Genomic DNA, 24494 nt, shown 5'->3' with positions numbered 1-24494 from the left:
TATTTAAACTTTATGATTCAGCAATATTAAGTAATTAATTTACTGTTTTTTTAAAAAGCTTATTATTGTTTTTATTTATATACACATGAGTTATTACTTCTTACGTCTTTTCATTTTAAGTTATTAATTAAAAGTTTATATATTATAAATTGTGGACTAAGACATCACTAAAAAAGTCTATGAATAGACAAGAAATAAAAGAAATTTCTTTTTTAGATGTTGCCATATAACTAATCAAATCAAATTTCTCACATATATTTTTACTTAAGAAAACTAGATAAATAATATATAAAAATAATTATAGAACTAGTTAAATTAGTTACTAAGTTTTTATTAATTCTCTTTTTTAACCTGTATCATACACAATTATCATATTATTTTCTCTTATTGTGTGTATTTGTGTATCAGTTTTATTAAGTATTGTCTATGTACTCACAAGTGACAAGTTGAAGAAAAGACAACTAACGCGCTATCATTCAAATTTGAATTTTATTGATTAAACAAACGTCACGTTTGAACATAGTCGATTAGTAATTAATTATTAACAATTTACACAAAAATGTCTGATATTTATGAAACTTCAATGCAATTAAATATGTATGAAGAAGATTCTAATGAAGACACCACTCTAAATCTTTCATCGCAGGGCTTGGTGAAGATTCCGAAAATCAATAACCATTTTTTATGCGTATGTAATTTTTGACAACTTAATTTTTACGCCAATATATAATAATGTAAATAATATATTTAACAAGATAAAACATTTATAATGTTTCAGATGTTATATTTACAAAATAACAAGTTAAAAATTCTGTCTGATGATTTTTTTCCGTCTTTGCCAAACTTAATGTGGCTTGACTTGAGAGATAACGAACTAACTGATATCCCTAAATCATTAAAAAACCATAGATCACTAAGTCATCTGCTTCTACAAAACAATAAAATCACATCTCTACCGAACGAATTAGGTACTGTCCTAACTTTGAGAGTGCTTCAATTGAGCGGAAATCCTATTATAAATCCGCCAAAAAATATATTAGACGCAGGCACTGTTAAAATTATGGCGTATCTTTACGATAAATTTATCGATGAAAAATTCGAAGCTGAGAATTCTCAATCTGAAAATGTAGGTTCCAGTGTCGACTGCGTAGATAAATTTATCCGTGGAGCTCGCAGTTACAACTCCGTGTTAGACGGAGACAAACTTCAATCACATAAAACTTTATCCGTGCAATTTAATGAAAAAGATACAAATTGTGATGACGAAGACGAAGAAGGAAATTATTCAAAGATAAAAGGAAAATGTCCTAGACTACCAAGAAGTCGCACTAAAACATTACCGCAACATTGTCAAAGTGCTAAATATCTTAAACCAGTTTTTACCGACTCTAAAAAAGTACAGGATGAAAAAATTAAAAAGACTTTCTTGATGGATATGGCTTTGAAGAAGCAAAAAGATCTTATTGAAAAGAGAGATAAAATTTTACAAGGCAAGAGGTTAGTTCAAATAAAATCAAATTGACTGACGATATCTATATAAAAAATTATTAGTATTTTAATAATGATTGAATATGACGTTTGTGTGTTTGGATGTTACTTCTATTAACATTATTAATTTGGCATATAATTGGAATGTAACATGAAATACGCTCAAACCAATAAAAAAGGCACATGTGCCCTGTAAACAAATATATTCAATGAAATGAAATTAAGTACCGTTTACATGAATGCGTACGTACTACGTTGTATCACATACCATGCGTCTGTGTGCAGTAAAAAATGTTGCCAGCAAAAACTGATTGACCTCATTTCTTCATTTAAAAAAAATAATATTTAAACGACAAATAAATATAAATAAAACTTTAATGATTTTAACATAACGTGAAACAAGCGAAATACGGTAACTTAAAATAAATATTGGTAAGGTATATAACAGGAAAAACTTTACCTTACAAAACTTTTTAAAATTTTGCTTCCTTTAACTCACTGCCTTGAGGGAACGCGTCTAACTTTTTTATTTGTCTGACTAAAATACTGAGTTTTTCTGGGGGTATCTAATTTAAGCCTACGACGTGGGCCTACCTAGCTTTCCTCTGGTTCGAATCCCGTGATCAGGTATTAACATATACAGGGTTACAGGGTAATATGTCACGATCCTTTTAAAGGGTTATAGTTCAGGACAATAGCTATCAAATGACCCCCAAAATGCTTATGCAAAAGTGTATCGTTTTCGAGTTATTAATTTTTTAATATTTTTTTTATTTAAAGGATGTTTAAGATTCTAAAATTCAATAAAAAAAAATCAACGTATTTTCCCTATTTTTTTTTGTATTTCTTGCTAGGGTACATCCTAGTTAATAATAACCAGTTATAAAACAAAAACAATCTTCAAGCATTTTTAAATTACAGATCCAAAACTGTACAACTTTTCGATTTTTAATTTTGATTCTTTAAGTTACTCGCAATTTTTTTGTAAAAATCACTATGGCTCTTATCGTGCGGATCATTTTAAAAACATCTGCGTTTCCTTAGCTATCCATCGGTACATAAAAAGTACAGTAACAATCATAAACTCAGGAGAAAATTAGATAACAAAGAGACCAGGTAGGAAATTCTAAGAAATGCTATTGTTAAGAAATTAAATCTGGATCAAAGACAAAAGGACCTCAATGCAAAGTAGTTAAAGATTATTTTAATAGGGGTAATAGGTAAAAAAGGAGAGATAAACCAGAGCTGTCATTGCAATTTTGAATTTAAATCAAAAACAAAATACTTAATCTTTTTAGTTACTCCATACTTTCGAAATTACACTGTTTATTATTCATAATTCGTGTTCAAAATGAGATCCCCTATTTCGTATACAAATACGCATTCTTTTTCTTAATTCACTTTTTACTACAACACTACTCAAGCTATGTCGAATAGAATTTGCAGCATTCATTATTCTTGTTTTGAGTTCTTCAATTGTTTGTACTGGTGAAACATCATAAACCAGGCTTTTCATAAAATAGCATTTCTTAGAATTTCCTACCTGGTCTCTTTGTTATCTAATTTTCTCCTGAGTTTATGATTGTTACTGTACTTTTTATGTACCGATGGATAGCTAAGGAAACGCAGATGTTTTTAAAATGATCCGCACGATAAGAGCCATAGTGATTTTTACAAAAAAATTGCGAGTAACTTAAAGAATCAAAATTAAAAATCGAAAAGTTGTACAGTTTTGGATCTGTAATTTAAAAATGCTTGAAGATTGTTTTTGTTTTATAACTGGTTATTATTAACTAGGATGTACCCTAGCAAGAAATACAAAAAAAAAATAGGGAAAATACGTTGATTTTTTTTTATTGAATTTTAGAATCTTAAACATCCTTTAAATAAAAAAAATATTAAAAAATTAATAACTCGAAAACGATACACTTTTGCATAAGCATTTTGGGGGTCATTTGATAGCTATTGTCCTGAACTATAACCCTTTAAAAGGATCGTGACATATTACCCTGTAACCCTGTATATATTTAGTTTAATAGCAATGCCCTTTTCTAAGGAATTACTATGTTATATGTGGAGAAAACAACATAAAGGAGCCCCTCACTAACCGGCCCGTTTGCTTTATTGACGCTTCTGTGTAATATATTTAACAATCACGTTTAAAAATTTACACAGGAACATCGAGCTACTTCGGAATTGGCGAAGGGAATATAAAAAAAAAAAAATCACACTCACTTTAGGAAATAATTCGTTTAAAATGATTCCTACGAGCTTTCCATATGACACTAATCCGGAATACATGACGCTACTTGGTCGAGAAGATATCGAAAAAGATTTACCCGATAAATATAAACGAAGGTTATATAGAAAGTGTAAACCTACAGTCCCTAGGAAGAACAACAACGACGTTCATTTGGCTTTGAAGATAAAACAATTGTTTGAGAATTTGGAAGCTATTGATTTGAATAGAGAAACGATGACTCCGAGGACAGAGCAGAAAGTGCTTCTGGGAGAAATACAAAAGGTAAGGTCATGTATGGCCACCACCATAGATATTGGTGTTGAAATATAAACGATTCCATATATCGCCAATAAGGCACCAACTTTTGTTCCCTCCCGATTTCAACGGCGTCCTAACCCGAGGTCCGGTCTCACAGGAGGCACCCTAAGGACGTCCGTCTCTCTTGAGCCCCTCGTGTGGCTTGTAACATCTGGCTGAGTTTAACTCGCCCATCCCGCCCGGTGACGCTGTAGAAGCCAATAGGGCCAACAGCAGTACACAGTCCGAAAAAAAAACTTTGGAAACTAAGATGTAATGTCCCTTGTACCTACACTAGCCGACCCTTAAAATCGGAACACAATAATACTATATTATTGTTTAGCGGAAGAATTCCTCTCTAGCTTTGTTTTGCCTGCACATCTATTTAAATGATAACATAAGTTTTGTTAATTTAAATATTGTTATCATGATTCGAGCTAAAATAAATTTCTTAAAACTTAAGTGTTTACGATAGTCTGTAAATGTCTCTCGACTTAAATAGCTTTAGACCTTATTCCACCACTGCTCTCCAATTCGGATTGCAGAATTTAATGCGATATCTGCTGATTTCTTCAAGCTGTTTTCCTTCAACGAGCGCAAAATTAAAATCGAAAGTTAATTTTCCCGGTTAACTAAGTCGTGCTTTCTCGAGGGCCTAAAACCACTATGTGCGATTCGCAAGGCTCTTTTGCTAGTGAACAAATGAAAAATAATCAGTTGAATAATATACCCATTTCATACTTCAGATATCGGAAATTAAACAAAAATTAATGGAACTGTCAACGACAAACACAAGATCAGTTGCTGAACAAAATGTATGACGGTAAGAATATTCTAGTCAATTTTTTGTAACCCGTTTTCTTATATTAAAAATAAAACATTTTTTTTTTCCTTTAATAAACTTTAATTTTGATTCATCACCAAGATGACCGGCACCATAAAGTATTTAAAAATTATATAAAATATATTGTTTAAGTAAACAACAAAATGAATTTTAAAAGTCTTCGAGTGGTGGTTAAATTATACATGCGTCATCATATACTGTATATAGTACTTTAATACATAAACAAAATACTGTTCGACATAGAAACAGTCAAAAAGTTGATCATAGACAAACATAAAGCTAAATAAAACATGAAGTAATGATGTCCTGATCACTTTCGGCTCTCTGCAATCATATCTAAGTGCAAGTAAATTTGCGCGAACACTCTTTGTATTAAGCTTATAAATAGTAATTATCTTTTGCCATATTCAATAAAAATAATATAATTTTATTATTCAAATTAAAAATAAATTAGTAACGAATAATTTATATTGTTATTAATACAGACTTTGTTTGTCTATGATTAACTACATCCTTATGGCGGTACTTCACTTTGGGTAGAATGTCTGATTAAGGCAAATAGCAAATACTCGTTCACGTGCATTTTTTTTTGTTCGGTTACACAACAAAGGAGCAAAATAATTTGCGTTGACCGTCTACACTAGATATGCCCAATAGCATTACACTTTTATTGCGATATTTCAGCATATTTGAGTTACTTGCCAAGCAAAGAAATGCCCCTTAAATGTTTTCACAAAACAATATTATAATTATTGACTGTGATTAATTATTTATATAATGATAACTGAAGACTTGTGTAAAAATAACATTGATTATAATTCCTTAAAAGCAAAACTATTCAAATATATATCAAATTTAACATATCTATAGTCAAATTTAACTAAACGTGATTACAAATTATAACTTGAATATATATTAATTAAAATTAATAAATCACAATATAAAAAATGTTAGGGTTGTATCTCAATAATGCCATTCATCTACATCAAGCTTGTGTTAGTGCCTTGGAATGCTAAAAAGCTTTAAAAAATTAAGCGTTACAAAATTTTAATTCCGTACAAATATTAACGTTTTACAATCTAGTGTAAGAAGATTCTAGTGTAAAATGGTAGAGTCATAAGAAATACAATAAAACATGACTTTGAAATAATTAGTACAAATAATATCTTAAGTGTAATATTTCAGATGTTTTTAAATTCCATAAATTTATAAAAGTAAACGATTCGAACGCAAAAACAATTTAAGTCAATGGCATTCCATCTCTAAATACAGTACAGTAACAGTTAATGTTGCACTACTGGGCTAAGGCATCCTCTCCCTTTTTGAGGAGAAGGTTAAGAGCTTTTTCCACCACGCTGCTCCAATGCGGGTTGGTAGAATACACATGTGGCAGAGTTTCAATTAAATTAGACACATGCAGGTCTAAATACGGTGTTATTACAAAACACTTAATCTGCATTAAACAGAAATAATGAGAACGATAAACAAAAAATTTGAATATAAAAATGAAACGTTTCTTCAAAAAATACATACACAAGCAGAAATATGTTATATTTTAATGTTCACAGATGTAGTTTGTTTATTTTTAAAACTATATATGTCTAATATTTTTAGTGGTGGTAGTTTATTTTTACTGGTGGTAGAGCTTTGTGCAAGCTCGTCTGGGTAGGTACCACCCACTCATCAGATATTCTACCGCAAAACAGCAATACTTGATATTGTTGTGTTCCGGTTTGAAGGGTGAGTGAGCCAGTGTAATTACAGGCACAAGGGACATAAAATCTTAGTTCCCGAGGTTGGTGGCGCATTGGATATGTAAGCGATGGTTGACATTTCTTACAATGCCAATGTCTAAGAGCGTTGGTGACCACTTACCATCAGGTGGCCCATATGCTCGTCCGCCTTCCTATTCTATAAAAAAAAAAAAAAAAGTGTTATTACTATGTTTAGAGATAAAATACCAATAACATGAAGCTTAACAGATTAAAAATTGACCTGTGAATATTTAAGCAATTCCTAAGTAATTATTAAGTAGCTTATTTATAATTAATTTTAATTATTAGCAATAAGATCACTAGATACGCTAGTTAAATTTTCGCCTAAATATACTTTAGAGTAAATTTTGTCATAATGTAGCATTATTACAGTTAGATAATACATATTTGCATTTATTATGTGTGTCTGATGTTTCGTTTTCATTTGTTTAATTTAACTATAATCATAGTTTTTAATACATTATTAACAGAATTTATGAAGTGAAGCCGTATCGTAAACCATTTGAAATATCTTATCTCAACACAGTTGCTTGTATTCTCGAATAAAAAAAAAAAAAAAAAAAGGAAAAAAATTCTCATCAACAATAAAATTGAAATACATAATATCGTTTGTATTTAATTCATTCATTCTATACTAAATGTTTATAATTTTGCCAACAATCCAGGACCAAGACGATATAAAGATAAACTATAATGTAAAATATTCATCATTCCGAATTACACGCGTAAAACACTTCAGTCAGACGTTTATTTGATTAACTCTCGAGATAATATCACTCAGCTTTCAAAACGTCATTTTAACTCAGTCTTTGCTCATCCTTGACTAGGCTCAGTTGTCCAAATACACCCATTTGCTTAATCTACGCAATGATTCTCACTAACATAATTTTACATTAAATGAAAATGCAATCAAGATTACAATATATATTATTATTTTATATACTCGCGAAAATATTTTTATTTGGAACTTAAAAAAATATTTTATATTTGTTACTTCTATCAATATTATTATTTTATCTGTGAAAAAAAATTACTTCTGTCCCATCGCTGAGAGGATGCGTCCTGACATATCCATGATCGAATGGACTTAGAAATTTTGAAGTAACGAATAATTTACTGGTGGTAGAGCTTTGTGCAAGCTCGTCTGGGTAGGTACCACCCACTCATCAGATATTCTACCGCAAAACAGCAGTACTGGGTATTGTTGTGTTGCGGTTTGAAGGGTGAATGAGCCAGTGTAATTACAGGCACAAGGGACATAACATCATAGTTCCCAAGGTTGGTGGAGCATTGGTGATGTAAGCGATGGGTAACATTTCTTACAATGCCAATGTCTATGAGCGTTGGTGACCACTTACCATCTAGTGGCCCATATGCTCGCCTTTCTATTCTATAAAAAAAAGATACAGTAAAAATATTATTTGCCATTATAAGTAAGGCCGTTTATCAATAATAATGATTGACATAAGCCAATTTATAATACAGTTTTTAATTCTGTGCTTAATTTAATTTAAATACAATACATTTTAAATTAATTCAACTGTACATACTGTGTATTATACAATTCAATTACATTTTTAACTTAATTAGGTTGTCCATGAAGTATCCTCGAAGTCTTCTTGACCTATATTCTTTTTAAGAAAAGATGAAGTATAAGTCTACAATATCGCTGGTCATCTACAACTGACATATGTCAGAACCGCATTCTCTGATCGGCCTAAATTCAAATTATAATTTATTTGAAAAAAAAAAAGTGTTAGTGACAGAAGATTAAAAAGATATTATTATATATTTTTTTTAATTTTGTTTAACTCGCTTCTATTTATAATCTGTTTTTATACCAATAAAATAATTGTTGCTTCGTAATGATACCTACATGGTTTAGGAAAACCAAGCTGTATCAATGACGGTATGCAATAAAGATTGCCATCTATAAAATTATTTAAATAAAATTGATTAGTCTCAAAATTTTTGCAAAGATAACATAATACATTGATTTCTTAGTTGTTTAAACTTAAGTCAATAATATTTACATAATAAGAAAGCAACTTATAAAATGTTTAGTACTAGGTTTTTAATCATTTAATCTTTTTGATTTTAGAGTTCAAATAAAATTATAGTATTTATATAGTCTATTCCAATCGAAGGAGTGGATAAACAACCTCGACCTTAAAGTGACATGACAATAGAGTTATAACGAATGAAGGTAAAAAGTACTAGTAGTAACTCATTCGAGTTGTTAAATTTTAACGAATGATACATTTTTTTTTCATCATTATTACTAAAATAGTAAAAATAAGTAATATTGCATAGCTGATTAAAAATCGCATGTAATATGTACATCAAAGGTTTGTTTATCTATACTTCTGTCATTGGAGTAAACGAAGGAAGGCTACGCTCTTACTAATAATGTCTAAAGTCTAAGTAAAGGAAGAAAATATTTATATTTCTATGTTGATAATAATATTCAAATTAGTTTCCTAATACCATCAAATAATGTTAGTCCTTTCTAAACAGATGTTATAAAATCATACACATATTTTTTGTCGATATGTTAAATTTAAGTTTTTAATATGAAATTTGTTTTAACTTATCTAAACAAATATATTGAACCGTCCCATATTACAGGTAAGGCTCCTTATTATTGATGATTTTGAGGTGTTTAAAGTGGTCAATCATATCCAATTTTTAGTGTTTGGATTTGGTTTTTCGGTCTTTTATAATTACTGTGCAAACAAAGGACTACATATACAAAGGGTGCCATTGGCAGCTTGGGTGCTAGTGTTGATTTTAAGATAAAAATTATAAAAGGGAAGAAGGAACTGTAGCTACATCTTAGCTTATCAAAATTACGGACATTTAGTTGCACAATAAATTTTTATTCTTATATATAATAATACTCGCATAATCAATTCAGTTATATCAAGTGTTCGTTGTTTTAATGATAGTTTTACAAAAGTAAAACACTCCAAAGATTTAAAGGCAGTGTATTGGAAAATTAAATTGTGCAACTAAACATATTCAACAAATACTTTAAATAAGTCAATGCGGCAGATGAAGTCGTTTCTTGCGCTTATACCTACTTAAGGAAAGTGACAATTTCCTTCCATTGATCAAATTAAGATACCGCTAGTTCGGTATCCGATATTGTCGTTGGCGCTAGAAAGCACGCGCGAGGAACACCCGGCCGTTGCCCCGGGACATTTCCACGAAGCCCAGCTTGCCGTAGAACTGCTGGAGATAGTGATCGGTTGCGTTTATACACGCGTGGACGCCGTTAACACCTGTAGAGAATTTATGTACTATTATATGCGTGTGTAGTAAATTATTTTACTCGTGTTCTTTTATCGAGTTCCAATTTGCGTTAAATATCGATTTTACATAATACACCTGACACAGATGGGCATAATATTGGTGGATAATTTTTGTACCGGCCGACGCTCGGTACGGTCGTATCGGGAAACGAGCGTATAATCAATAAATATTTAGGGTTATTTGATACAAAAAATTTTTTTTTAATAAAGGTGTAGCGGCTCGCACTGACCGTGCGCCCGCAGCGCGGCGAGCAGGCACGTGAGCAGGCGCGCGGCGGCGTGCGGGTCGGCGCGCGCGCGCAGCACGCAGCACGTGAGCAGCGCGGGGTGCGCCGCCGACACGCTCTCCGGCGCGCGCTCCTGCGCGCTGAACTCGTGGAAGTGCCGCACGCACTCCTGCAACACACGCGCACGTTAGACTAGCTGCTCGAGCTGCCAGCACTCCACCGATTATTACGAAAAAGAATTATTGTTTTTTTGCGATAAATAATTATGACAATATTACTGGTGGTAGGGCTCTGTGCAAGCTCGTCTGGGTAGGTACCACCCACTCATCAGATATTCTACCGCAAAACAGCAGTACTGGGTATTGTTGTGTTCCGGTTTGAAGGGTGAGTGAGCCAGTGTAATTACAGGCACAAGGGATATAAAATCTTAGTTCCCAAGGTTGGTGGCGCATTGGCTATGTAAGCGATGGTTGACATTTCTTACGATGCCATTGTCTAAGGGCGTTTGGTGACCACTTACCATCGGGTGGCCCATATGCTCGTCCGCCTATTCTATAAAAAAACAAAAAAAAAAAAAATTAAAAAACTATACTATACCAAACGCTTTAGGTATATAATTGCAGCATAAAATAATAAAATTTGGAAGTGTTATATTGTATACTAAATACCTTCGCAGCGGGACTCAAGTCGTTCCTCTCCAGCAGTTCCATAGGATACTTTATACACATTTCCGGTATCCACGCTACTTCCTGCTTCTTGTAAAACTCTTTGCTATTTAGTGCCGCACATGCATAGCCGACGATTTCTGGTTTAATATCTGTAATGAACACTAATCTTTGTAATCTCTAAATGATTGGAAATAATTCAGTATAATTATTTATTAACAAAAAACGTTTTGTTTCTTTAGACAATAAATAAATACAGTAACATAGTATTTAAGTATCTAGCATTATTAAAATACAGTAATATACTATGTATGTATATACAGGAAAAATATTTTGTTTTAATAATTAAGATACTATTATAAACTTCATAATAGGCAATTTGTATCAGGTAAAATTGATTAAGCATAAAATTTAATAAAAATAAACGAAAAGAGACATTGCAACATATGCCGGTTTAGCAAGAATTGCATATGAATGAACCAAAGTCCAGCAGACAATACAAACACTCTTCGCTAATTGCATACATGTTCCTGATTTACATGTATATTTACTATAATGTTAATATTGATCGTTACTAAATTTTAACTTACTATCGATCGTTTATTTTGATATAAATACTTAAATATTACAAGGCATAAATAAAATTCAGATTATATAAGATTTTCTACTAAAACATGCAATTTTATGTAAATATTATGTTATTACTAAATGCAATATGATAATATATATTAAAAATAAATTAAGATCTTACTATTTATCTTGACATCCAACTTCTCCGCGTCGGGGTCATCTCCATCCACTTCCGAACTGTCCCCTTCCATATAGCCGTCATCTTCTATAACCATGCATAGCTCCGGTGTCAACGTTAGGAATGGTGCTACCAATCTAAAAAATAATACTTCAGAGCTAGTTTCTTTCGTTGAATTGTAACATATTTTCTATATATGAAGAAAAATCCGGAAAACTTTATATGTTTATAGGCATTAGTGCAAGTTGATCTTTTGTTTTTATTAAGGAGACAGGTGGTATATGGTGACCACCCGATGGAAGGTGTACGACTTTCGCTATTAGTAGGGGTAGGATTTGTCAATCGTGTCATAGTATATATTGTCTCTAATATGTGAAATTAATTAATTTACCCTTACGATTGTTTGGCAGTAGAATAAATAAATATATATATATATATATGAATAAACCAGTGTAATACATATTGTTAATTGTTATAGGTTTAATATCTATAAGATATTTGACGAGCCGGTTGGCGTGGTTGGTAGATACTTGCGTTTCACGCCGAAGGTTGTGGGTTCGATTCCCACCCAGGACAGACTTTGCGTGCATGAATATGTCTGTGAGTCTGGGTGTTAATTATGTATGTAAGTATGTATTTACAAAAGAAAAATAGTTTATGTAGTATTTTCACGACTCAACATCGAGGTAAGTACCAACCATCTTATAGGGGGCATAGTAGAGGTCGAGTATTAAACAACGCACGCCAACATTACACGCCAAATAGTTCATTTAGGCCGATGCCGAATCAAACATCTAGTTTATACCACCGAGGAAACAATAGAGGATCCACAAGTAATTCTCGAGGACGCGGACATAATTTTGAACGTGCAGTATCGCGAGGTAGAAATAATAACGGTAGAAAACAGCATGGGTATCTTATGAATCAATCCCAAAACGATATACAGGTTACTACTTCGGAAAATAACCAAAACTTAGAGTTTTTTCGATCCTAACTTTATTCTAGCATGCAATACATATAATAATTTCGTAGAGTTTACAATATTAGGTACCAAATATAGAATGCTAGTTGACACGGGCGCCTCGATGTCAGTGATTAAATACGATGTAATAAGAGATAGGAATATTCCAATACATCCAAAACGCGTAGCCGTAAATGGTATTGGTGGCACCTCGTACACCGAGGGCTATGTTTACATACCGTTTACCTTATGTGGAATAGAATTCAAACATAAGTTTTATGTCTTAAAGAATTTGCCTTGTATTCAAGATGGTTTAATCGGACAAGAATTTTTAACTAATTATAATTGTGTATTAAATTACGAAAATAATACATTTACTTTAAATAGCTTCGACAAACCAATTACGCTCTCCTTAGGTTTAGGAAAATTAGGTAAAAATACATTTATAAAGGTACCTCCGAGGTGTGAAAAGTTTTTTCAAGTTGATTCTTATTTGAATGAATCGTGTGTTATATTTCCCAGAGAATTGTGTGAAGGTGTATTTATCGCTGGAAGTATCTGTCAACCGAAAGAGGGAAAAATATTTATTCAAATTTTAAATACTCGCGAAACAGAAATTAATCTTAGTTATTTTAGGCCTGAAATTGATTTGTTATCGAATTATAATATTTGTTCGTTTAACAAAGAAAATTTGGACGGAAAAAGAGTTCGGAAATTATTATCATTAATTAAATTGAATCATTTGAACAAAGAAGAAAGCATTAGTATACAAAGTATTTGCGCGAAATATGCTGACGTATTTTTCTTGCCAGGAGACAAGTTAGGTACGTGTAATCTTTACGAACAAAATATACAACTAAAAGCTAATACGAATCCGGTCTATACTAAACAATATAGATTACCGTTTTCTCAACGTGATGAAATAGAAAAACAAGTTCAAAAAATGTTGGCCAATGATATTATCGAACCCGCTAACAGCGAATGGTCTAGCCCAGTACTATTAGTACCTAAAAAATCAGAAGATAATAATAAAAGCTGGCGTTTAGTGATAGATTTTCGGAAATTAAATGATTGTATAATGCATGACAAATTTCCCCTTCCGAATATAAGTGATATATTAGACTCACTTTCAGGAGCTATTTATTTTTCTCAATTAGATTTAACACAAGCTTATTATCAAACGAAGCTAAATGCTGACAGTAGGAAATATACCGCATTCACAACACCGTCTGGCCAGTATCAAATGACCCGTATGCCTATGGGTTTGAAAACCAGTCCTGGTTCATTTTCACGCTTAATGACAGTAGCAATGTCGGGACTTAATTACGATAAATGTTTTGTATATTTGGATAATTTAATTTGTTTCGGAAGAAATTTAGATAGTCATAATAAAAATTTGTTAGATATTTTAACAAGGCTTAGAAAAGTTAATTTAAAATTAAATCCTGATAAGTGCGATTTTCTTCGAAAAGAAATTTTATACCTCGGACACGTGGTATCAGCGGACGGTATTAAACCAGATCCAGAAAAAATTAAGGCGTTAATTAATTATCCGGTTCCTAAAAACGTAGACGAGCTCAAACGATTTGTAGCCTTTGCGAACTATTATCGAAAGTTTATTCCGAATTTCGCCCAAATCTGTATTCCATTAAATGATTTATGTCGTAAAAATGTAATATTTAATTGGAATAAAAACTGTCAAAAATCATTTAGTACTTTAAAAGAAATGTTAATGAGCCCTCCAATATTACAATATCCTATTTTCGATTATAATAACACATTTATACTACAGACAGATGCCTCAGGGTATGCAATAGGTTCGATTTTATGTAATGCTGATCGTAGACCAATAGCTTACGCCAGTCGTAGTTTAAATAAAGCTGAACGTAGGTATCCAACGATTGAGAAAGAGCTTTTAGCGATTGTTTGGTCTGTTAAATATTTTAGACCGTATCTCTATGGACGAAAGTTCATTATAGAAACGGATCATAGACCCTTAATATTTTTATACAATATGACAGATCCTTCCAGTAGATTGTTAAAATTTCGGCTAATACTTGAAGAGTATGATTTTAAGGTTACTTATGTGAAAGGGTGTGATAATGTAGCTGCAGATGCATTGTCACGCATAGAAATTAGTAGTGAAGAATTAAAGGCGATGAATGATCATATTTTGTCAGTACTTACAAGGGCACAAAAGAAGAAGCTTGATGAAAAACCTTGTAATTCTACTTCGGTTTCTAATATTTCTTCTGACGATTGGACTGATCACCCAAGAGTTGTAGAGATGTTAAAACTACCGAAGTATTACACGGAGTTGGTATTTGTGAATGAAGAAGAATGGAGAAAGTTTAAAAAATGCGTATCATTAGAGCGTGGTGATTATGCATACTCGTCGTCAAATCGTACAATTTTTGTGAAACTGTTTACCCAATCCCAGTGTACACGAGCTGTCTCTGTGAGGGAAATGGAATCATTTTGTATCGATTTAAAAATAAATACGTTATATGTAATAAAAGATGAGAATAATTTTCAAATAATTAAAGAGCTAGCTCAGGTTATTAATAAAATGCGTAAGTGGTCCGGACCCCGTTTATGCGTAATTAAAGGAGTTACAAAAATTATAGACGACGATACGAAAAGAGTTATATTAAACGATTATCATATCCTGCCCACTAGCGGACACGCAGGAATAAGACGTATGTTAAATAACATTCGTAAAAAATATTTTTGGCCAGGATTAGAGCATGATGTTAAGCTTTTTGTAAAAAAATGTAGTAAATGTCAACGTTATAAATATTTAAATACCATAAAAGAACCTATGACCATAACGGACTGTGGAAATTCAGCTTTTGATAAGATTTATTTAGATTTGGTAGGTCCATTGACAAGAGATAATAATTATAATTACATTTTAACGCTCCAATGCGACCTCACCAAATATGTCGAGGCATATCCGATAGCAGGTAAGGATGCGCGCACAGTAGCTACAACTCTAGTAAATAATTTTATACTTAGATATGGCATCCCTCGGCAGATCGTGACCGATAGAGGAACTGAATTTATAAATTCTACAATGGAAGAGGTTTGTAAAATTTTAAATATAAGTCAATTACAGTCTACAGCCTTCCACCATCAGACCTTAGGATCACTTGAAAATAGTCATAAACATTTAACATTTTATTTAAGAATGCAAGTTAACAGTCATAGTCAGGAATGGAGTTCATGGATTCCTTACTGGTGTTTTTCGTATAACACTTCTGTACACTCGAGTACAAAATTTACTCCATACGAATTAGTGTTTGGCAAACAATGTAACTTACCAAGTAATCTTAGGTCGACAATAGATCCAATTTACAATTTTGATGATTATGCAATAGAACTAAAATACCGGTTACAAAAGTCACAGAATGATGCTAAAACAAACCTCATAAATTGTAAAACTTTAAGAAAAATAAAATATGATAGAAGTATAAACCCAGTGGAGTATAAACAAGGAGACTTAGTATTGGTTAAAAATGAAAATATTAGCAAACTTGATCCATTATATTTAGGTCCATATACAGTTGTTAAAGATTTATCACCGAATGTTGTAATTTTAGTCAATGGTAAAGAAAAAACTGTTCATAAAAATAGGACAAGACTTTATGTTGAATGATCATTAAACATATTGTTTATTAAGACTTGTGATTATGACTGTACCTATTATGATATTTGATATTAAATTTCAGCACTGCATTATTATACCTTTGTTTACATATTTGTTTTATTTTGTTTAATTATTATTATATTCAATTTTATTTTACTTTTTCATATTGTATTTTGATTAAAAAAAATGTTAATGTATCCAACATTTTTTTTTGTTTGGTAGGGCATGTAGTGTAGTATATAAGCAGCTGACACATGGTATTGAGGAGCAGTAATAAATTTATCTTCAAACCTTAAACATCTACTTTATTTACCTAGTCCCGTCCTTACAGTTGTCTGATTTCCATAGCACAAGCTCTGCTTAATTTGGGATCAGATGGCCGTGTGTAAATAATGTCCCAGGATATTAAAAAATATATATATTTAATATATAAAATAAATTATGATCTTACCTATCAGCTGGTAGAGTTTGAAGATCGATCGGGAATAAATCACTGCAGTCTGATCCATCTCGACAAGTTTTATGACATATTGTGCATACCTGTAACGGAATTATTCATTTAAAGATATCATACATTGATTTTTATTATCAAATAAGTTAAAATAAATAATACAATAGTAAGTGAACAAGGCCAACAAGAAACTTGTGAATAATCATTAAGTCCTTTAAAAATAAATTACAGTTGAAACTTCAATATATTTCTTTATTGTCATTGACTTCAAATGTAAGACAAAAAAACCGTAATTGAAATGAAAAAAAAATAACAACGTGACGTGTAAAAAAAGTTTCACTTACCGCCTCTTCATCAGCGGCCATAAACGGTCTCACGGTGAGCGGTAGACCCGTAGGCGCGCAGTGAGGTCTCAGAGAGTCCCCAGCGCATTCCACTGGTAACAGTCGTCTAAGGTCCGCAGTGAGGCCCCCGCGGAAGACCCAAGGTTCCTGGGCCCCACTCTCGAAAGCTTCACGCCAACCTTTTGAGAACCCTTAAAAAGTTGCGTGAATAAAATTTGTCGTCGACAACTCATTATAATTAAATAGAATGTTACTTACACGTATAGCTGCCTTGAGAGTTTGTTGCGATGTTGGGAGGGAATTTTCCAAGCTCTAAAAAGACATAAAATAATTAAAGCCATCATCCCGCACCGGACTAAACCTTCATCTCTATAAGAGGCCTTGCCACTTTACAGATCTCAATTTGTCCTCATAACAGAATTGCCTCTATGAACTAATTCGACAGAATGCACGGGTTAAATATCGCAAGCGTCTACTATTTAATTATTTTCAGCTCTAATTTTCCGATCAATTGAATTGAAACGAAAACGGGTACCGAGCCAGCGCAGGAAGGCGTGCAGCAGCGCCAGCACGGCGCACAGGTCCCACAGGTAGGGCCGCAGCTCGGCGTGCAGCTCGCGGTTGCGCGCCGCGCCCACCCGCCGCGCCACGCGCCGCACGCGCGCCGCCCACCACGCCCAGCGCCGCCGCCGCCGCCGCCACTCGCCCGTCGCCGCGCCGCCCTGCACACGGGACGCCGCTACAGCCGCTACAGCCGCTACAGCCGCTCCAGCCGCGGCGCCGGCGCACGGCCGACGTCGGGGCGGCGGGGGCTGTGATCCAGCACGCAGTGGTCACATGTGATCGTTATATTTGCGCCTTCTATGATAATTTATGACAGGGCCCCGAGTCCAAAAAAATAATTACAATAGTACATAAAATATTATCATTGGCGTACCTCGGTCTTATTCTTCGGCAGTATGCTAGCGGCGTGCGCCGTGAGCCAGTGGTAGTCGTGCATTAGCCTCAAGCCTCGGGAGCCGTGCTCGAAGGGCAGGTAGAATAGATCGCACAGAAGCATTAAGTCGTCTGCTGTTAACGCGTTTTCCTCTAAAGGTGCATCCTCACATAATCTGTAAGGATCAAAATCAGTGTTTGTATTTTGACTACTCATCAGATATTCTACCGCAAAACTGCAGTACTTGATATTGTTGTGTTCCGGTTTGAAGGGTGAATGGAGCCAGTGTAATTACAGGCACAAGGGATATAACATCTTAGTTCCCAAGGTTGATGGCGCATTGGCGATGTAAGCGATGGTTGACATTTCTTACAATGCCAATGTCTAAGAGCGTTTGGTGACCACTTACCATCAGGTGGCCCATATGCTCGTCCGCCGACTATTCTATATAAAAAAAATATTTTGACTAATTTTTATTTAACTAAGTTTTTTTTTGTTAATTAAAAACTTGATATAACTGTTCTATCTACCTAGACCGTTATATAATATAACGATTGTTTCAGTAATTAGGTTCATTAGTAAAAATTAAATTGCTGCAAAATACTCACTCATCTGAAACTTCAGCTGTTTCAGCGGGCTCCACCATCATATCAGCACTCAATGGACTGCTACTTGGTTCCACTTGCATGGAGCAATTCTGAAATATTATTATTTTTTGTCATCAATAATTCAAATATAATTAATTTCGTTTTAAATGCGTATATATATATGTATATGTATCATGAAATATTTTACTACCTAAGAGCAGTATAATTCAATTCATTATCTTGATGATTTCAATTTTTTTTTATGTGCAATTAATTATAAGTAGAATTTCATAGTCATTACAATTATAAGTACAATGTTTTAAAAATTTATAACAAATATTCGTGTATTCTGATTTAAAATCAACGAACGGTAATTCCCCATGCTATCTCATTATTAACGTGGTATAGCATTAGTATTCGATCGCGACCTCACTGAGCTGGTCGTTCATGACGACGTCGGTGTCGCCGGCGGGCGGGTCCACGTCCAGCGGCTCGGCGCCCGCGCGCGACGGGCTCAGCGTTTGGGGCGTGTCTGCGGGATGTACATTGCTTTAGCTCAAACATGTGCTACTTAAACAAGCCATTGCTGTACAGCAGTGGTTCTCAAACATTTTGATATTTTGTTACACGAAACATTTCGGTACATCGTGAGCTTTGCAGCAGACAGAATGTTCGGAAAAAAGACAAAACTGCATTTTCTTTTGATAGTTTTTAATTGAGTACATAATGAAAACTTCCACCTGCCTTCATGAAGGTTATTTTGCGCGGAACACAGGTTGAAAATCACTGCTTTTGATAAGAATACTCGTAAAGATAATAAAAAATACTCGTTACGTGTAATAATTATAGTAATTTTTATGAATTACTGTGCTTAATCTGTTTTTATAATTCATCTCATGCTTGACGGTGAAATCACATCGTAAAACATCCTAAGCAAAGCTGCATGTGTCTAATTTCATTGAAATTCTGTCACATGTGTATTCTACCAATCCGCATTGGAGCAGCGTGGTGGAATAAGCTCCAAACCTTCTCCTCAAAAGGGAGAGGCCTTAGCCCAGCAGCGGGACATTAACAGGCTGTTAGTGTTACTATATATAAACTACTTTTAATTAGTGATTATAATATAAATTTGACTTTGCCATTAATAAATTAAAAATATAAACCAAACAAATAGCGAACCTCCAATGCTCATATCACCATTCTGCTGCAGTTCTATCGTCGGCTCCACGTCGTCGACGATAATTGTGTCATCGTCCTTATCTTTCTTCATCTCCTCGATAAAGCTGGTCGTCTCCAGCACGCTATCGTTCGACACCGATTCGTTCAAGTCAAGTCTATCAGCCATAGTTTGATCGGTCTCGATTTTATCGTGTTCGATCGTTTTCAAGCCCATAATCGGGACCGGTAGAGTCGATACTGGTATTTCTGTTGGTAACGATATATTGGAACTGGCGATCGGTATTATTGGGTTTGGTATCGACTCGTTTAGAATTACTTTCGTCGGTGAAACTAACGAATTCATCACCGAATTCGGTATAGGATTGAACGTTTCTATAGGCGACACCTGAAACAAAACATTTTATTAATATTGTTTATTAGTAATTTTTTATCTGTGTGCGGGGGTGGCGACTTACGCCGGTGGAGATTATGGGACGGTCGGGCGTGGCAGAACAGACGTCGGCGAGTGCCTGCAGCTGGCTGGTGTTGACGGTGGGGATGTTAGACAGGTCGGAGATGCTGGTGGTGGTGGTGCTGCTGGTGGTGCCCGTAACCAACGACATACAGGTGTTCACGGAAGGTAAAATCGGAATTATTGGCACTGGCGGCACTGAAATAATAAAAATCATTTTTATCATTTCTATTTTGTTATTAAATCTGAACATAACATAAAAGCTAAAGCAAATTAGATTTAAAGCTTCAAGTAGATTAATTACTTCAATATTATTTAAAAATAAATTATCATCTTACAAAATATACATACTTATTACAGGTGGTTGCGGTTTGATGACTGGATCCTGTGCGGTTTTAGGTATGGAAAATTCAGGCAACCATTCATTGATTGCTAGCCTGTAAATAAATTTTTGGCTTCATAAAAGAACGTATAGATTTTCAGCTGTTGATATCGCTCGAGCACACATTTATCAACATACATACAAGTATGAAGAACTGCCCGCTAGTAAACTTTATGTTTACGAGGTAATTGTAAACTGATTTTTATTTTGTTAATGATTTGATATTGACCAAACTAATCATTTTAAGGCTATCGTCGTAAAATAGAATATACATACCATGTCTTTGGTAAACACAAAGAATAAGGTAGATGTACTTGATTCCTTGTAAAACACCAAATGCAACACTAACTGGGTGAATAAAAATAGCCTTAAATTGCAATGGTTTGATTCTATATACGTCTGCGACGGATAATATTTGTGATAAGTATGTATTTACCGGAGCGCTTGTCGATGATGATAAACATGTTTGCCAAGGGTCAGAGGCATTTCATCTTCACACACGCCTTGTTCACTTTCCCTCTCCAACTTAATATCCCAAGATACCGCTTCCACTGTAAATATAAAATAACAAATGTAAATGGAGTAAGAGAAAACGCAAAATATTATTACATGTGTTTTTAGAAAGTCAACAGAAAAGTACAGATGATATTTTTAACTGGCAGAATAATTTTACATCTAAATTTATTTTAAAAATGAAAACTATGCAACGAATTTGGTCTTTAGTCATTGCGAGTTGATTATCTTTTCTAAAAATTGTAATCTAATTTTTAATTATAATAAAAAATATTATCATATAATAAAACATACTATGAGCGGGCGCATCAAGGCTACATCGGGCCCAATGAGCCAGGGTCCAAATTGGTATCATATTGGCGTTGTATTCACAATTCGGATTAGATAGAACACCACGAAGCAATGGAATCAATTCTGGTGATCGTCCACAGTACGGTCCTGGTAAAAAAAAATCATCAAATAAAAAAAGCAAATAATAACAATATTAATTGTATGCCACAGAAGGATAAATTAATTAAATTTAAAATAAGATGCCGAATACGCTTATTGTGCATCTTATCTCTAAGTAGCAAAATCTTACAGAAATTAGGGATTTAACACAAAGTTACAAAGTCAAATAGAGAAGAGAACATTTTATATTCAAAATTCATACAAAATAAAAGTTACTTGTTAAATGAAATGAAGGAATGACATCAATTTTAATTTTTCTTTTTTTTTACCCAAGAAAATCCTTTTCTGATCATAGTCGTTAGCATGCAGGTTGTCCCAAATGACGGGTGGTCGTCTAAGCACCTGTGTTATTTCTTCAATACATTCCGTTGTCAGAGTTTTTGATATCACTTTGGGACCTGAAATAATTAATTTTTTTATGGTAAAAAGGTATTGTGGCAGCAAATTAAAGTCCCATTGTCAGACGGACATTTTTTTCTATTTAACATAATACAAGATTTTGTTCTATGGCATAGAAGTTTGCAAATAATGCTATGCAGTAAACTTTCAAGACTACAATGTGTATACATACCAGTCCACATAATGTCAATCTCCTGAGAAAGTTTAGTGCCTAGGGTGTTGAGATATTCTGAGCTGTTGACTGTTGGAACAGCTCGAGTTGAACAGTACTGTGTGGGACACAGAAGGAATCTTGGACAGCCGAGATGCTGGTAAATTTCATTGGTAACTGACACCTATTGAACAAAACAAGTTTTTTTGAATATGATAATAAATAATAAATCTTGATTTAAAGATACTATCATTATTTTGTAAAAGGTGAATAAGTATATTACCTGCGCATGAGCAAAGCTTTGAAATATTTGTTTGTCAGCTTCACTCATTTCCGGTTCAATGTCATCAAAGAGAAGGGAAAAACATGTACAACCAAACTGAGAGACCTGCAAGTATAATATTTCATTATAAATACCATAATATGACGCTTTTAAACCTTAACTAGATTAAACTGAGACAAGATGAGTGACGAGAGAGCAAATTCTGTCTGATGCAGTCTTTGCAAAAAACATAGAACCAGAGGCATAATGTAAAAAAAATATATTAAATTCTCGATAGTACTTATGTCATTTTTCTTTTTCTGTATAATAATTTTATAAATGGCTATATCATTATTTGAAATGCTTTTTAATTACAAATGTATTCCTATTTTTTTTTCTTTTGTACCTGTGCAAGCCATGGAAAGGATATTTTGTAGGTGATGCTTTTTTTAATAAAATAATTTTATTGAAATAAAATAAACTTTATGAATGAGTTGATATATTTTTGGATCTAACAATCTTGCCACATTATACTATTTACTACTTTTATTATTAAACAATAACTAAATGTTTATATGTATATCTTTGCAAACATAAATTGTATAAAAAAAGAATGCTCTTTCCTTCCATACAACCGTAACCGTACCGTAACAGCCTGTGAATGGAATGGCATTGGAAGGAAGCCAATGCCTTCCATACAAATTGCATACTAATTTATTTTAGGGTTATATCTATAAAATTTTATGGGGTTAAAAGGTAAGGTTTATAATTAATACAGAAAATTTATTATTCAGAAACTGATAAGGTCCCACTGGATATCACCATGCAGGGATCCCTTAAGAAATCTAGGATCACAACATTGAAGCCATACTAATAGATTGAAATGTAAATATGAAAGATTGCTTCTTTCTTTATGATTATCTATCGATAACTTTCTTTCCAATATATAAATTCAATATAATGTATTTGCAAAAAACTTAATACATACTTGTTCCAATTTCCTCTTCAAGGTTGTAATCTCTTTCTGACTGCTATATGTTATATCCAGTCCCGGTGACAGAGCATAGCAAAATGTTATTCCATGGGACTTGGCTTCAGAGATCAGAGATGTCAAATGTTCAGCCTCTTCTACTGTGTAAAGTTCTCGCCAATATGCACGATGCTTATAATCATCTTTTGGAGCATATACATACATATCTAGGCCCCATTTCTTGAGTCTAAGAAATGAAGAGGAAATATGAAATTATATATGTAACCATAAATATCATTAGCAATGTGTAAAATATTTTTAATTGATTAATAAATTTTGTTCATTCTTAACAAATCACATATTAAATTATTCTATTATTTGCTCTTGTGATTTAATTGTTAAATAAAATGTATAAGAAAAAGAAAACTGTTTTGGTGACAATTTTTTTTTTTTAATTATCAAAATCAATCTAATAACAATCTGATAAGAATTTAAAATCATTAATTAAATCATTGAAATGCTATAGAGTTAAAATAGGTACTCACTTCTGGAACAGGTCTTTTCTCTGCTCCGTGGTCCACGGTCGACCGTAAAAGCCTGCAATAGATCTCCGGTCATTCAATTTGACTAACACAGTTATGCATGATTTTACCATAAAAAACATATGATGTCTCAAGTATTAGGATCTAAAATTTAACATACCTTCAACAACACCGCAAATGAAATCTTTACGTTTAGAATTTAGTTCGTCGGGAGAGCTTTCAGACATTTTAGTAAAGTTTTCTGCACAAAGCAAAAGATATAAAAAAAAATGTAATATCTTTGCTATTTTAAGAGAAGAACAAATAACAGTTACGTCGTATTTGAAATAGCCAGGAATTAAGTAAACAATAATAATTCTTAAATGCCGGTTGTGTGTTGACCCGATTAAGGTGTAAATTAGAGAAATATGACGCGCAATGGAAATAATAGGTACGGACTACAAAGAAATCAAATATGATGTGTCAAACGAATGTCATGCTACCAATTTAAAAGTTATATTTTTGTCTATGAGTTACCACAGATTCGCAAAATTATAAAGGAACATAGACATAAGCACAGGTTGTGACCAGGACTTAAAAATTATGACCATAATAATATGGTTTGGCTATGGCTTATTGTTCATTATTTTTTAATTTGCTCATTTGTGTTTAAATATTTAATTTATC

At 33.2% G+C, this 24494-nt stretch overlaps 2 protein-coding genes across 3 annotated transcripts; one reads left to right on the top strand and one right to left on the bottom strand.

Annotated features, from left to right (window-relative positions):
- The first annotated feature begins 559 nt into the window (after positions 1–559).
- LOC126778332 (uncharacterized) lies at positions 560–4922 on the top strand. Its single transcript, XM_050501841.1, has 4 exons — positions 560–688; positions 779–1497; positions 3664–4012; positions 4774–4922. The coding sequence occupies exons 1-4, from the start codon at positions 560–562 to the stop codon at positions 4846–4848; spliced, it is 1272 nt and encodes a 423-aa protein (XP_050357798.1). The 3' UTR covers positions 4849–4922.
- A 2274-nt stretch (positions 4923–7196) lies between these two features.
- Positions 7197–24247, bottom strand: LOC126778089 (protein O-GlcNAcase). 2 transcript variants are annotated; one of them, XM_050501459.1, is made up of 22 exons: positions 23989–24247; positions 23832–23883; positions 23305–23533; positions 22338–22442; positions 22076–22238; positions 21774–21902; positions 21349–21492; positions 20978–21092; positions 20511–20596; positions 20164–20357; positions 19709–20093; positions 18958–19061; positions 18551–18639; positions 17943–18117; positions 17541–17727; positions 17264–17317; positions 17006–17196; positions 16662–16750; positions 11604–11737; positions 10856–11004; positions 10191–10356; positions 7197–9930 (listed from the first exon to the last, which is right to left on the bottom strand). In XM_050501459.1, exons 1-22 carry the CDS (start codon positions 24053–24055, stop codon positions 9806–9808), a joined length of 3132 nt encoding a protein of 1043 aa, XP_050357416.1. In that variant the 5' UTR covers positions 24056–24247; the 3' UTR covers positions 7197–9805. The 2 variants fall into 2 exon arrangements, with proteins under 2 accessions (XP_050357416.1, XP_050357417.1); XM_050501460.1 differs by having other exon boundaries at positions 17006–17184.
- Between the last annotated feature and the right edge of the window lie 247 nt (positions 24248–24494).

Source organism: Nymphalis io, chromosome 25 (genome assembly GCF_905147045.1).
Source record: "Nymphalis io chromosome 25, ilAglIoxx1.1, whole genome shotgun sequence".
NCBI classification, from domain to species: Eukaryota; Metazoa; Arthropoda; class Insecta; order Lepidoptera; family Nymphalidae; genus Nymphalis; species Nymphalis io.
Note: the sequence above shows the minus strand (reverse complement) of the source record. Positions and strands in the feature narration are given on the sequence as shown.